The sequence below is a fragment of the Salmo salar genome, chromosome 15, assembly GCF_965601325.2.
Source record: "Salmo salar chromosome 15, fSalSal1, whole genome shotgun sequence".
Taxonomy (NCBI): domain Eukaryota; kingdom Metazoa; phylum Chordata; class Actinopteri; order Salmoniformes; family Salmonidae; genus Salmo; species Salmo salar.
The window spans coordinates 22,854,113-22,868,190 of record NC_138305.1 but is presented as its reverse complement, the minus strand read 5'-3'; the positions used below and the strand labels follow the sequence as shown (position 1 = coordinate 22,868,190).

Genomic DNA, 14,078 nt, shown 5'->3' with positions numbered 1-14,078 from the left:
CAGGCAGGCGGACGGTTGCACCCACCCTACCCAAAATGAATTAACAGGCGCCTGCGAGTGAAATAACGGGGAATCTCGCTCTACAAAGGGTAGAGGGGATCTCCTCCGCAGCGTCATACGCTACAATTTCTCCCGATCGTGGGATCCTGTGAAATTCACTCTTGAACATATTTTGTAGCTAAGCTTTGATGTCCAGATATGATTTAGAACAGCGGGAAGGTTCGCGTTACTGTCCTGTACGAGGGGACGAGTTAGTTGTTGATTCTCGAAGACAACACGCTGGAGAGAGAGAGGTAAAGGTGCCGTTTTTACTCATTAGAAATATATTGGCGATGTGCGTAATGTTAATGTCACTCGTTTTGAGTAGAACGAACCAGAAACCGTTATGAAGTATGCATGCTTATAACCGGATGAATGTAACATTTTTAAAAACTTTTTTTTTTTAATGAGGTGGAATATGTAATAAACTCGCCACTCCCTGCACTGCTGCCTTGGTCAGAATCACTAATTAATAATAGACCGGCGGTGTGATGATACGGTGTTTAGCCTATAAAACGAGGCGTTGAATGGTTCAATATGATATCGCTTTCGATGCGTCTCAAAGGGTTTCTTTAATAAGTTTTGACTTTTCTCCCCGCAAAATTTCCCCCCGCAAAAATGTTCAGGATATAATCTTAAATAATATAATATGTTTTATAGGCAATTGATTATTGTCTCTAAAACGGACCAACATCAACAGTTTTGTCGTGTCATTTTAAAAAGGGGCAAACATATGTTTACCCAACTCTCTGTCCATAACCTACTGCATATAACAGGGTTGGTTATGTATTGAGATGTTTATGTATTCCGGTTGGTTGAATTTACATATCAATGAGGTTTTATGCCATTGGTCGTGCTTGCAGATAAGGGGAGAGATCAAGATATATATATATATACTGCTCAAAAAAATAAAGGGAACACTTAAACAACACAATGTAACTCCAAGTCAATCACACTTTTGTGAAATCAAACTGTCCACTTAGGAAGCAACACTGATTGACAATACATTTCACATGCTGTTGTGCAAATGGTATAGACAACAGGTGGAAATTATAGGCAATTAGCAAGACACCCCCAATAAAGGAGTGGTTCTGCAGGTGGGGACCACAGACCACTTCTCAGTTCCTATGCTTCCTGGCTGATGTTTTGGTCACTTTTGAATGCTGGCGGTGCTTTCACTCTAGTGGTAGCATGAGACGGAGTCTACAACCCACACAAGTGGCTCAGGTAGTGCAGCTCATCCAGGATGGCACATCAATGCGAGCTGTGGCAAGAAGGTTTGCTGTGTCTGTCAGCATAGTGTCCAGAGCATGGAGGCACTACCAGGAGACAGGCCAGTACATCAGGAGACGTGGAGGAGGCCGTAGGAGGGCAACAACCCAGCAGCAGAACCGCTACCTCCGCCTTTGTGCAAGGAGGAGCAGGAGGAGTACTGCCAGAGCCCTGCAAAATGACCTCCAGCAGGCCACAAATGTGCATGTGTCTGCTCAAACGGTCAGAAACAGACTCCATGAGGGTGGTATGAGGGCCCGACGTCCACAGGTGGGGGTTGTGCTTACAGCCCAACACCGTGCAGGACGTTTGGCATTTGCCAGAGAACACCAAGATTGGCAAATTCGCCACTGGCGCCCTGTGCTCTTCACAGATGAAAGCAGGTTCACACTGAGCACGTGACAGACGTGACAGAGTCTGGAGACGCCGTGGAGAACGTTCTGCTGCCTGCAACATCCTCCAGCATGACCGGTTTGGCGGTGGGTCAGTCATGGTGTGGGGTGGCATTTCTTTGGGGGGCCGCATGTGCTCGCCAGAGGTAGCCTGACTGCCATTAGGTACCGAGATGAGATCCTCAGACCCCTTGTGAGACCATATGCTGGTGCGGTTGGCCCTGGGTTCCTCTTAATGCAAGACAATGCTAGACCTCATGTGGCTGGAGTGTGTCAGCAGTTCCTGCAAGAGGAAGCCATTGATGCTATGGACTGACCCACCCGTTCCCCAGACCTGAATCCAATTGAGCACATCTGGGACATCATGTCTCGCTCCATCCACCAACGCCACGTTGCACCACAGACTGTCCAGGAGTTGGCGGATGCTTTAGTCCAGGTCTGGGAGGAGATCCCTCAGGAGACCATCCGTCACCTCATCAGGAGCATGCCCAGGCATTGTAGGGAGGTCATACAAGCACGTGGAGGCCACACACACTACTGAGCCTCATTTTGACCTTTTTTAAGGACATTACATCAAAGTTGGATCAGCCTGTAGTGTGGTTTTCCACTTTAATTTTGAGTGTGACTCCAAATCCAGACCTCCATGGGTTGATATATTGGATTTCCATTGATTATTTTTGTGTGATTTTGTTGTCAGCACATTCAACTATGTAAAGAAACAAGTATTTAATAAGATTATTTCTTTCATTTAGATCTAGGATGTGTTGTTTAAGTGTTCCCTTTATTTTTTTGAGCAGTATATATACACTCATAAGTGGACAAAACATTAAGAACAACTGCTCTTTCCATGTCATAGACTGACCAGGTGAATCCAGGTGAAAGCTATGATCCCTTATTGATGTCACTTGTTAAATTCGCTTCAACAAATAAAAATATAATTTTATTTGACACGTGTGCGGAATACAACAAGTGTAGACCTTATTATTGTGAAATTCTTACTTACAAGCCTTTAAACAACAGTGCAGTTCAAGAAGAAAAGTGAAGAAATATTAACCAAATAAACTAAAGTAAAAAATTATAAAAAGTAACACAATAATGAGGCTATATGTGCAGGGGGTACCGGTTAGAGGTAATTTGTACATGTAGGTAGGCGTGAAGTGACTATGCATAGATAAACGGCGAGTAGCTACAAAACAAATGGGGGGGGGGGGGGGGGTCAATGTAATAGTCCAGTGGCCATTTGATTAATTGTTCAGCAGTCTTATGGCTTGGGGGTAGAAGCTGTTTAGAAGCCTCTTGGTCCTAAACTTGGAGCTCTGGTACCGCTTGCTGTGGGGTAGCAGAGAGAACAGTCTATGGCTAGGGTGGCTGGAGTCTTTGACAATTTTATGGGCTTTCCTCTGACACCGCCTGGTATAGAGGTCCTGGTTGGTAGGAAGCTTGGCCCCGGTGATGTACTGGGCCGTACGCACTACCCTCTGTAGTACCTTACAGTCAGATGCCGAGCAGTTGCCATACCAGGCGGTGATACAACCGGTCAGGATGCTCTCAATGGTGCAGCTGTAGAACTTTTTGAGGATCTGGGGACCCATGCCAAATCTTTTCCAGTCTGCTGAAGGGGAAAAGGTGTAGTCGTGCCCTCTTCACGACTGTCTTGGTGTGTTTGGACCATGATAGTTTGTTGGTGATGTGGACACCAAGGAACTTGAAACTCTCGACCCGCTCCACTACAGCCCCGTTGATGTTAATGGGGGCCTGTTCGGCCCGCCTTTTCCTGTAATCCATGATCAGCTCCTTTGTCTTGCTCACGTTGAGGGAAAGGTTGTTGTCCTGGCACCACACAGCCAAGTCTCTGACCTCCTCCCTATAGGCTGTCTCATCGTTGTCAGTGATCAGGCCTACTACCACTGTTGTGTCATCAGCAAATTCAATGATGGTGTTGGAGTCGTGTTTGGCCACGCAGTCAAGGGTGAACAGGGAGTACAGGAGGGGACTAAGTACACACCCCTGAGGGGCCCCAGTGTTGAGGATCAGCGTGGCAGACGTGTTGTTGCCTACCCTTACCACCTGGGGGCGGCCCGAGAGGAATTCCAGGATCCATTTGCAGCTTCAGTGATTTTTGCAGTTCGTTCCAGTCATTCCATTCCAGAGAACTGGAAGGAAAGGCAACCAAAGGAGGAATTGGCTTTGGGGGTGCCAGTGAGATATACCTGCTGGAGCGCGTGCTACAGGTGGGTGCTGCTATGGTGACCAGTAAGCTGAGATAAGGCGGGGCTTTACCTAGCAGAGACTTGTTGATAACCTGGAGCCAGTGGGTTTGGCGACGAGTATGAAGCGAGGGCCACCAACAAGAGCGTACAGGTCGCAGTGGTGGGTAGTGTATGGGGCTTTGGTGACAAAACGGATGGCACTGTGATAGACTGCATCCAATTTGTTGAGTGGAGTGTTGGAGGCTATTTTATAGATGACATCGCCAAAGTCGAGGATTGGTAGGATGGTCAGTTTACAAGGGTATGTTTGGCAGCATGAGTGAAGGATGCTTTGTTGCGATATAGGAAGCCGATTCTAGATTTAACTTTGGATTGGAGATGCTTAATGTGAGTCTGGAAGGAAAGTTTACAGTCTAACCAGACACCTAGGTATTTGTAGTTGTCCACATATTCTAAGTCAGAGCCGTCCAGAGTAGTGACGCTGGACGGATTAGTGATGAGCTTCGTGGGTACTATGGGGTTGAACGCAGAGCTGTAATCAATGAACATCATTCTCACATAGGTGTTCTTTTTGTCCAGGTGGGAAAGGGGAGTACGATTGAGATTGTGTCATCTGTGGATCTGTTGAGGGCTGTATGCGAATAGGAGTGGGTCTAGAGTATCCGGGAGGATGCTGTTGATGTGAACCATGACCAGCCTTTCAAAGCGTTTTATGGCTACAGACATGAGTGCTACCGGGCGTTAATCATTTAGGGGAGAAGACAGGTTAAAGAAGGATTTTTAATTATTGAGACATGGATTGTGTATGTGTCATTCAGAGGGTGAATGGGGAAGACAAAATATTTAAGTTCCTTTCAGCAGGGTATGGTAGTAGGTGCCAGGCGGTTTGGGTCAAGAACTGCAACGCTGCTGGGTTTTTCACAGTCAAGTTTCCTGTTTGTTTCAAGAATGGTCCACCATCCTAAAGGACATCCAGCCAACTTGACACAACTGATGAAAGTATTGGAGTCAACATGGGCCAGCATTCCTGTGGAACGCTTTCAACACCTTGTGTGTATTGTTGTGAACTGTTACAGTGAGGGGAAAAAGTATTTGATCCCCTGCTGATTTTGTACGTTTGCCCACTGACAAAGAAATGATCAGTCTATAATTTTAATGGTAGGTTTATTTGAACAGTGAGAGACAGAATAACAACAAAACAATCCAGAAAAACGCATGTCAAAAATGTTATAAAATGATTTGCATTTTAATGAGGGAAATAAGTATTTTATATCATATCATTTCTTTGTCAGTGGGCAAACGTACAAAATCAGCAGGGGATCAAATACTTTTTTTCCCTCACTGTTAGATATTACTGCATTGTTGGAGCTAGAAACACAAGCATTTCGCTACACCCGCAATAACAACTGCTAAACAAATACAATTTGATTTGATTTAGAGTCCATGGCACGACATGTTGAGGCAAAAGGGGATGTTCTTTTGTGTGTTATTGCTGTAAGACCGAGTTGGCTAGCATGCTCTAATTATGATGGTCACATTAGCTCCTTGCTAATTCATAGTTATTTCCATGCCAACAGATGAATCACGAATTACAACCATCAACATACTGTTGGCCTGCGCACATCTAATGTGCTTCCTTATGTCTATAGTCAGAATGAACTTCAATCAACTGGGACCGCTGGCTGGACACTCTTTATAAAACACAACACTAGAGAGATCACATCTCTTACACAGCCTATATCTCTCTATTCTGCCCTAAAGCCTTGATAAGAAGGCAAAGTTGGCCATCATTTTATTTAATTTAATTTATCATTTTAACAGGCTATACCTTTTAATGAGCCCTTTGTCGTGCCACTTTAAAAAAAAAAAAGGGGGCGAACATAATTTGGACAGTTGCTTGTTATGTAATAACCCATCTGTTATTCTGTCATTAACATTACGTGGGTCATCGTTAAAGCTAGTCCCATAGCCTCCTAACATTACGTGGGTCATCGTTAAAGCTTGTCCCGTAGCCTCCTAACATTACGTGGGTCATCGTTGAAGCTAGTCCCATAGCCTCCTAACATTACGTGGGTCATCGTTGAAGCTAGTCCCATAGCCTCCTAACATTACGTGGGTCATCGTTAAAGCTAGTCCCATAGCCTCCTCACATTACGTGGGTCATCGTTAAAGCTAGTCCCATAGCCTCCTAACATTACGTGGGTCATCGTTAAAGCTAGTCCCGTAGCCTCCTAACATTACGTGGGTCATCGTTGAAGCTAGTCCCATAGCCTCCTAACATTACGTGGGTCATCGTTGAAGCTAGTCCCATAGCCTCCTAACATTACGTGGGTCATCGTTAAAGCTAGTCCCATAGCCTCCTCACATTACGTGGGTCATCGTTAAAGCTAGTCCCATAGCCTCCTAACATTACGTGGGTCATCATTAAAGCTAGTCCCATAGCCTCCTAACATTACGTGGGTCATCGTTAAAGCTAGTCCCATAGCCTCCTCACATTACGTGGGTCATCGTTAAAGCTAGTCCCATAGCCTCCTAACATTACGTGGGTCATCGTTAAAGCTAGTCCCATAGCCTCCTCACATTACGTGGGTCATCGTTAAAGCTAGTCCCATAGCCTCCTAACATTACGTGGGTCATCGTTAAAGCTAGTCCCATAGCCTCCTAACATTACGTGGGTCATCGTTAAAGCTAGTCCCATAGCCTAGCACATTTTCTATGATATGAATCGGTTAGTGAGGTTGTAATGGTAAACCATGTACTGTATGTCTAAAAGTAACAATACCTGTGTCCCAAATAGCACCCTATTCCCTATATAGTGCACTACTTTTGACCAGAGTCTCATAGGCCCTGGTCAAAAGTAGTGCACAAAATGTGAAATAGGGTGCTGTTTCAGACAAAGCCTATCTGTTATCTGACAATAATGTCTACTGTATCATATTTCGATCTGCAGTGTGTAACGTGTTTGCTTTATTACGTAACTGCAGTGTAAAGAAGGGTTTCTCTGGCGTGATATCACTGCAGACTTCGTAAAGTCTCACGGTCTCATGCCTATTCTGCTGGAGGTCAAATGTCATGCCCCAGTATCACTCTCACAACTACAGAGGTGTAAACAAAACGTCACACCTCCGTTTTTACTAGGGTAGGAAGAGCACACGGAAGTAAGGTGTCATCGAAAGACAGCAATGTGAGTTTTAAAGCATTATGACAGAGAGAGTTAATGGCACTCCCTTTGGCTGATTAAGATGGCCCCATTACTAATGCTTATTATGGCTTATTATGGCTTATTAAGATGGCCCCATTACTAATGCTTATTATGGCTTATTATGGCTTATTAAGATGGCCCCATTACTAATGCTTATTATGGCTTGTTATGGCTTATTTTCTCTGGTTGGTTTCCAGACTGTAATTGGGTTGTTTTCAGCAACAGCATGGTTTTTAAATAGCTAATTTCTATTTAACCCACTGAGGTGTGTGTGTGTGTGTGTGTGGTGTGTGTGTGTGTGTGTGTGTGTGTGTGTGTGTGTGTGTGTGTGTGTGTGTGTTAGTGTGTGTGTGTGTGTGTGTGTGTGTGTGTGTGTGTGTGTGTGTGTGTGTGTGTGTGTTTGCTCTATAAATAAGCAGTCCCCAGTGTAGTGTATTCCCAGTGCTCCTCGTCAGGAATCAGAAAATGACATTATAACCCGTCTCTCTGAGGGATACCTAAGTATGTGTGTGTTTTGTCAGGAGGAATCAGAACATTGCTGTGAAACACTTCTCTTTGAGGGATAACTAACTAAAGATGTTGATGGGGAAACTGGAACGGAAGCACAGCAACCAGGAAGAGTTGAGTTAATATTGTCTCCCTGGTCAAATGGCACCCTATTCCCTTTTCAAATGGCACCCTATTCCCTATGGGCGCTGGTCAAAAGTAGTGCACTATATAGGGCAGGGGCGTCAAACACATGTTTCCCCAGGGGCCGCATTCGGACTTCAACGAGGTCCAGAGGGCTGCACTGAAAATGTGTTATATTTCCTCGCCATCAAAATGTGTATATTATAAATTGTCCTCTATCCATGGTTTTGGAATTTTTCTGATGCTCCCTGACTGTCTAGCTTTCATTTCAGCGATTATTAATCGAAACTGTATGAATTATAATTTCTACACAGTTTCGATTTGGTTTTAGTCATTTTAAAGTATAAAGTAAAATAATAATAATACATGTATGTATTTATTGAATTAAACATTTTAAAACACAAACCACCCACGGGCCATATGTTTGACACCCTGACATAGGGAGCAGTGCGGTGATGAGAGGGAGAAAACAATACGGAGAGAGTCTATGGTTGAAATAATGTTTACATGAACACTAACAATAACAATGACATATTGTGGTGGTTAATTTCTGTATTATCAAATGAGGAGAGACAAACTTATCACACAAGTCAGAGTTATAAGTAAACGGAATCCTTTTATTCGTGAGAGCTTTGCAATAGCGGTGGCTTGTCGACGAATCGACCTCAGATGATTTGTTGACAGAGCCCCAACACAAAGGCTACTGAGATATTTTATAGCAAAGATCCACCCCCCTAGTCGACATAACAAACCACAGATATAAGGAACAGTTCACAAAGTGAGACATTATAAATGAGAAAGGAGTATCCCGTAGCCAGATAGCATTCGCTATAAATTATCGTTCAGTTTGGCCCCTAAGACGAGATTGCTATCTTGTTCCTGTTACTCCTAGCACAAAAACACCAACTCGACCAATGGCATAAATCAATTGTCAACTCTAGACACTACCACACACATCCCAAAGGAGGGAGTGACTGGCACACAAACATTGTGGAAACCAGTAATTGGTTCCCCATTAATCACGCCATCCCTTCACATGGTTTAGAATGGGTAAAGACACATTCACATATGAAGACAATGTTCCATCCTGTCCTCTTCCCTTCCTGATATTCTGCATAGCACCAGGGACATGTAAAAGACAAGTCTGACCTCTCCCCTCTCTGGGCCCCAGGTGACTGAGCCCCAGCTGAGGGAAGAAGTGCAACTGCCAACACCTGAGTCCAAAGGGATACATTCTAATAACAAGTATATCACATAAGCATATTATGCAGATAAAACATCTTAATTATCTATGTTACCCAATTAATTCTGATTCATCCACCACACATATTAAACTGATTTTACAGGACGAGTATGAAAACAGTCACATAAACACCTTAGTCTGCTCACGGCATCATAAACATTAAGAGATTTCCCACTGTTTTCTTGTTTTTTCAAGTCCAATGTATTTTATTAAAGGAGTATGCTTGCTTAGAGTTCTGCTAGGAGCAAACCTGAACCTATGTTCGACTTTATGTGCGAGTGGAAGTGAGTTTGGAAAAAACAAAAAGTATACGTCTTAGAAATTGTTGTCACAAACGTTTTATATGTCCGAACTCCGAATAATCAAATAAGCTTCACCAAAATAATATGGTCAATGTGGTAGAGCGTTTTATTTTGATTGGAGATTTTTCTGCATTTTTATCAAATGTCATATTTGAAATCGGGCTACCTGATGGGTCATCTAAACAGGATTATTAGGGAAATCGTTCTTGTTGCATAGGAAAGGGGGGATACCTAGTCAGTTGTACAACTGAATGTATTCAACTGAAATGTGGCTTCTGCATTTAACCCAACACCTCTGAATCAGAGAGGTACGGGGGCTTTGTGCACGGGGGAATTGTCATGCTGAAAAAGGAAAGGCCCTTCCTCAAACTGTTGCCACAAAGTTGGAAGTACAGAATCGTCTAGAATGTCATTGTATGCTGTAGTGTTAAGATTTCCCTTCACTGGAACTAAGGGGCCTGAACCATGAAAAACAGACCCAGACCATTATTCCTCTTCCACCAAACTTTACTGTTGGAACTATGCATTTGGGCAGGTAGTGTTCTCCTGGCATCCGCCAAACCCAGATTCGTCTGTCAGACTGCCAGATGGTGAAGTGTGATTCATCACTCCAGAGAATGTATTTCCACTGTTCCAGAATCCAATGGTGCCGAGCTTTACACCACTCCAGCCGACGCTTGGCATTGCGCATGGTGATCTTAGGCTTGTGTGCGGCTGCTCGGCCATGGAAACCCATTTCATGAAGCTCCCGACGAACAGTTCTTGTGCTGACGTTGCTTCCAGAGTCAGTTTGGACCTCGGTAGTGAGTGTTGCAACCGAGGACAGACGAGCCATTGTTGCTCCTAGACGTTTCCATTTCACAATAACAGCACTTACAGTGGCCCGGAGCAGCTCTACCAGGGCATAAATTGAACTGACTTGTTGGAAAGGTGGCATCCTATGACAGTGCCACGTTGAAAGTCACTGAGCTCTTCAGTACAGGCTATTCTACTGCCAATGTTTGTCTATGGAGATTGCATGGCTGTGTGCTTGATGTTATACACCTGTCTGCAACGGGTGTGGCTGAAATAGCCAAATCCACTAATTTGAAGGGGTGTCCACATATGTTTGTGTGTATACAGTTGAAGTGGGAAGTTTACATACACTTAGGTTGGAGTCATTAAAACTCGTTTTTCAACCACTCCACAAATTTCTTGTTAACGAACTATAGTTTTGGCAAGTCGGTTAGGACATCTACTTTGTACATGACATAAGTAATTGTTCCAACAATTGTTTACGGACAGATTATTTCACTTCTAATTCACTGTATCACAATTCCAGTGGGTCAGAAGTTTACATGCACTAAGTTGACTGTGCCTTTAAACAGCTTGGAAAATTCCAGAAAATTATGTCATGGCTTTAGAAGCTTCTGATAGGCTAATTGACATCATTTGAGTCAATCAGAGGTGTACCTGTGGATGTATTTCAAGGCCTACCTTCAAAATCAGTGCCTCTTTGCTTGACATCATGGGAAAATCAAAAGAAATCAGCCAAGACCCCAGAAAAAAAATTGTAGACCTCCATAAGTCTGGTTCATCCTTGGGAGCAATTTCCAAATGCCTGAAGGTACCATGTTCATCTGTACAAATAATAGTACGCAAGTATAAACACCATGGGACCACGCAGCCATCATACCGCTCAGGAAGGAGATGTGTTCTGTCTCCAAGAGATGAACGTACTTTGGTGTGAAAAGTGCAAATCAATCCCAGAACAACAGCAAAGGACCTTGTGAAGATGCTGGAGGAAACGGGTACAAAAGTATCTATATCCAAAGTAAAAAGAGTCCTATATCGACATTACCTGAAAGGCCGCTCAGCAAGGAAGAAGCCACTGCTCCAAAACCGGCATAAAAAATGCCAGACTACAGTTTGCAACTGCACATGGGGACAAAGATCGTACTTTTGGAGAAATGTCCTCTGGTCTGATGAAACAAAATATGTGGATGTGGATATATTGAAGCAACATCTCAAGACATCAGTCATGGAAATTAAAGCTTGGTCACAAATGGGTCTTCAAAATGGACAATGACCCCAAGCATACTTCCAAAGTTGTGGCAAAATGGCTTAAGGACAGCAAAGTCAAGGTATTGGAGTGGCCATCACAAAGCCCTGACCACAATGCCTATAGAAAATGTGTGGGCAGAACTGAAAAAGCGTGTGCGAGCAAGGAGGCCTAGAAACCTGACTCAGTTACACCAGCTCTGTCAGGAGGAATGGGCAAAAATTCACGCAACTTATTGTGGGAAGCTTGTGGAAGGCTACCCGAAACGTTTGAGCCAAGTTAAACAATTTAAAGGCAATGCTACCAAATACTAATTGAGGGTATGTAAACTTCTGCCCCACTGGGAATGTGATGAAAGAAATAACAGCTGAGATAGATCATTCTCTCTACTATTATTCTGACATTTCACATTCTTACAATAAAGTGGTGATCCTAACTGACCTAAGACAGGGAATTTTTACTAGGATTAAATGTCAGGAATTGTGAAAAACAGAGTTTAAATGTGTTCGTCTAAGGTGTATGTAAACTTCAAACTTCAGCTGTATATAGTGTACTATCAGATTCCAAATGGGTGCATTAGTAACCAAAAAAGTGTTAAACAAATGAAAATATATTTCAGATTCTTCAAAGTACCAACCCTTTGCCTTTGCACACTCTTGGCATTCTCTCAACCACCTCAATTTCGATTCTCATAGGAAAGGGTCTGAATTCTTATCTAAATAAAGTATCTCAGTTATTGTTTTATTTTTTTAATTTGGGAAAAATTATGAACAACCTGTTTTCGCTTTGTCATTATGGGGTATTTTGTGTAGATTGAGGAAATTGGTTTATTTCATCCATTTTAGAATATGGCTGTAACGTAAGAAAATATGGAAAAAGTCAAGGGGTCTGAATACTTTCCGAATGCTCTCTATGTGCTATTGCTCGACTAAAAACAATCTTGGTCGACCAACAGCCTATCGACAATTCGACTAATTGAGGTCAACCCTAATGTTAAACCATCATTTTCATCCGTGTTTTTTTGTTGGCGTATCTCCAGCCTTTGTGTATTTCTGTTGGAAGGGGATGAACACACTGAAAGCGTTGAAAGCCACTAGTGGTTTTCTCCCTTCCAAAATATCTCTTCCTCCTTCTCGCTCTCTCTCATCCTCTCTCTGTCAGTTATCCTCTGCTCATCCATCCATCTGTCTTTTCTGCCGTGTCATCGTAAGACAACACCTTAGAGTGGTCATTACATCACCGTCAACATGTATTGTCTTTGTGTTTTGTCTTAGGGCGCATCCCAAATGGCACCCTATTTCCCTACAACGTGCACTACCCTATGGGTCCTGGTGAAAAGAAGTGCACATTAAAGGGAATAGGGTATAATTTGCCTTAGGTAGCCCTTCCCCCAACATTCCACCTCTCAGCCCTAACGAACTGTCACCAGCCGTCAATCATTTCTCAGCCTTTGCTGTGAGTGCGCTGCCTTTTCCCCACAGATGGTTGTTCCAACACAGTGGTATTAAATACATCCTGTGTCCTGTGAAGCGTGAACATGGCCTTGCATTCTTTCCTCTGTGTCTGCGTCCCAAAATGGCACCCTATTCCCTAAATAGTCCACTTACTTTTGATTAGAGCCCTGGTCAAAAGTAGTGCACTATATAGGGGAAAAAGGGTGCCTGTGAGTGAGTGTTAGTTTGTAATATTGTAATCTATTTTCTTTCCGCACGGAGAGAGGTGCCACTCCCTCCCTGAGAGAGCGATGAAGGTCAGTCTGTCCCAGACTGACTGAGAAGGAGGGAGCAGCACAGGAAGAGGAAGAGATCAAGGATTACCTCCTCACATTATCCGGATGTTTCTCTCTCTCTCTCTTTGTCTCTCTCTCTCTCTCTTCCTCCATCGTCAACGTCGTTCACAGCTGCGGCTCTACGGCTCCTAGACTCTGAGCCGTGAAGGGGCTCTACACAGACGACCCACACACACGACCCACACACTGTTTTGTGTCTCTACTGCTGATGCTGGGTATCCTGCCTGGCTGCCTGCGCGCTCCATCCCCAGCTCCAGGCCCGGACCATGAAGAGGCCCAAACAGCAGACTCAGCCCCTTAGCTTCCTCTCCTTCTTCAGCCGGAAGCCTAAATCAGACCCCAGGCTTGAGAGGCCTGCTGGGGCCCTCAACAAGGAGGAGGTTTCCATCACACTCACGCCCAGCGAACATGCAGAGCAGGTGAGGAAGACAGTCCCCCATGTAGTGTCTCTGGTCAACATTAGAATTAAGGTGTAATTCTACTGTAGTAGTACACTAGGGAATAGGTTACCACCTTCCACCTCTACCCTGGGCGGCAGGGTAGCCTAGTGGTTAGAGCATTGGACTAGTAACTGAAAGGTTGCAAGATCGAATCCCTGAGCTGACAAGGTACAAATCTGTCGTTCTGCCTCTGAACAAGGCAGTTAACCCACTGTTCCTAGGCTGTCATTGAAAATAAGAATTTGTTCTTAACTGACTTGCCTAGTTAAATAAAGGTAAGATAAAATTTTAGGCCTCTTGTAGATGTCAACTCTAAGGCATCATTGATATCTGCACAGCTAACATTAGGGTCATGGTGTCGGAGTGGTAACCCATGGATACACTGAGGGTGGGTCCCAGATGACACCTTCTTCCCTATGTAGTGCACTACTTTTGACCGGAGCCCATAGTTAATAGGGGGCCACCTTGTTCCCTATTTGACCGGAGCCCATAGTTAATAGGGGGCCACCTTGTTCCCT

The 14,078-nt window shown here is 43.9% G+C and overlaps 1 protein-coding gene across 1 annotated transcript in view; it reads left to right on the top strand.

The window, feature by feature from the left end:
- The first annotated feature begins 9 nt into the window (after positions 1 to 9).
- LOC106571013 (E3 ubiquitin-protein ligase RNF19A) overlaps positions 10 to 14,078 on the top strand; it is a 67,510-nt gene continuing 53,441 nt past the window's right edge. Inside the window, exons 1-2 of the mRNA XM_014143633.3 lie at positions 10 to 293; positions 13,232 to 13,539. Coding sequence (XP_013999108.1) covers positions 13,387 to 13,539 — 153 coding nt within the window. The 5' untranslated portion in view covers positions 10 to 293; positions 13,232 to 13,386. The remainder of the gene's footprint in view (positions 294 to 13,231; positions 13,540 to 14,078) is intronic.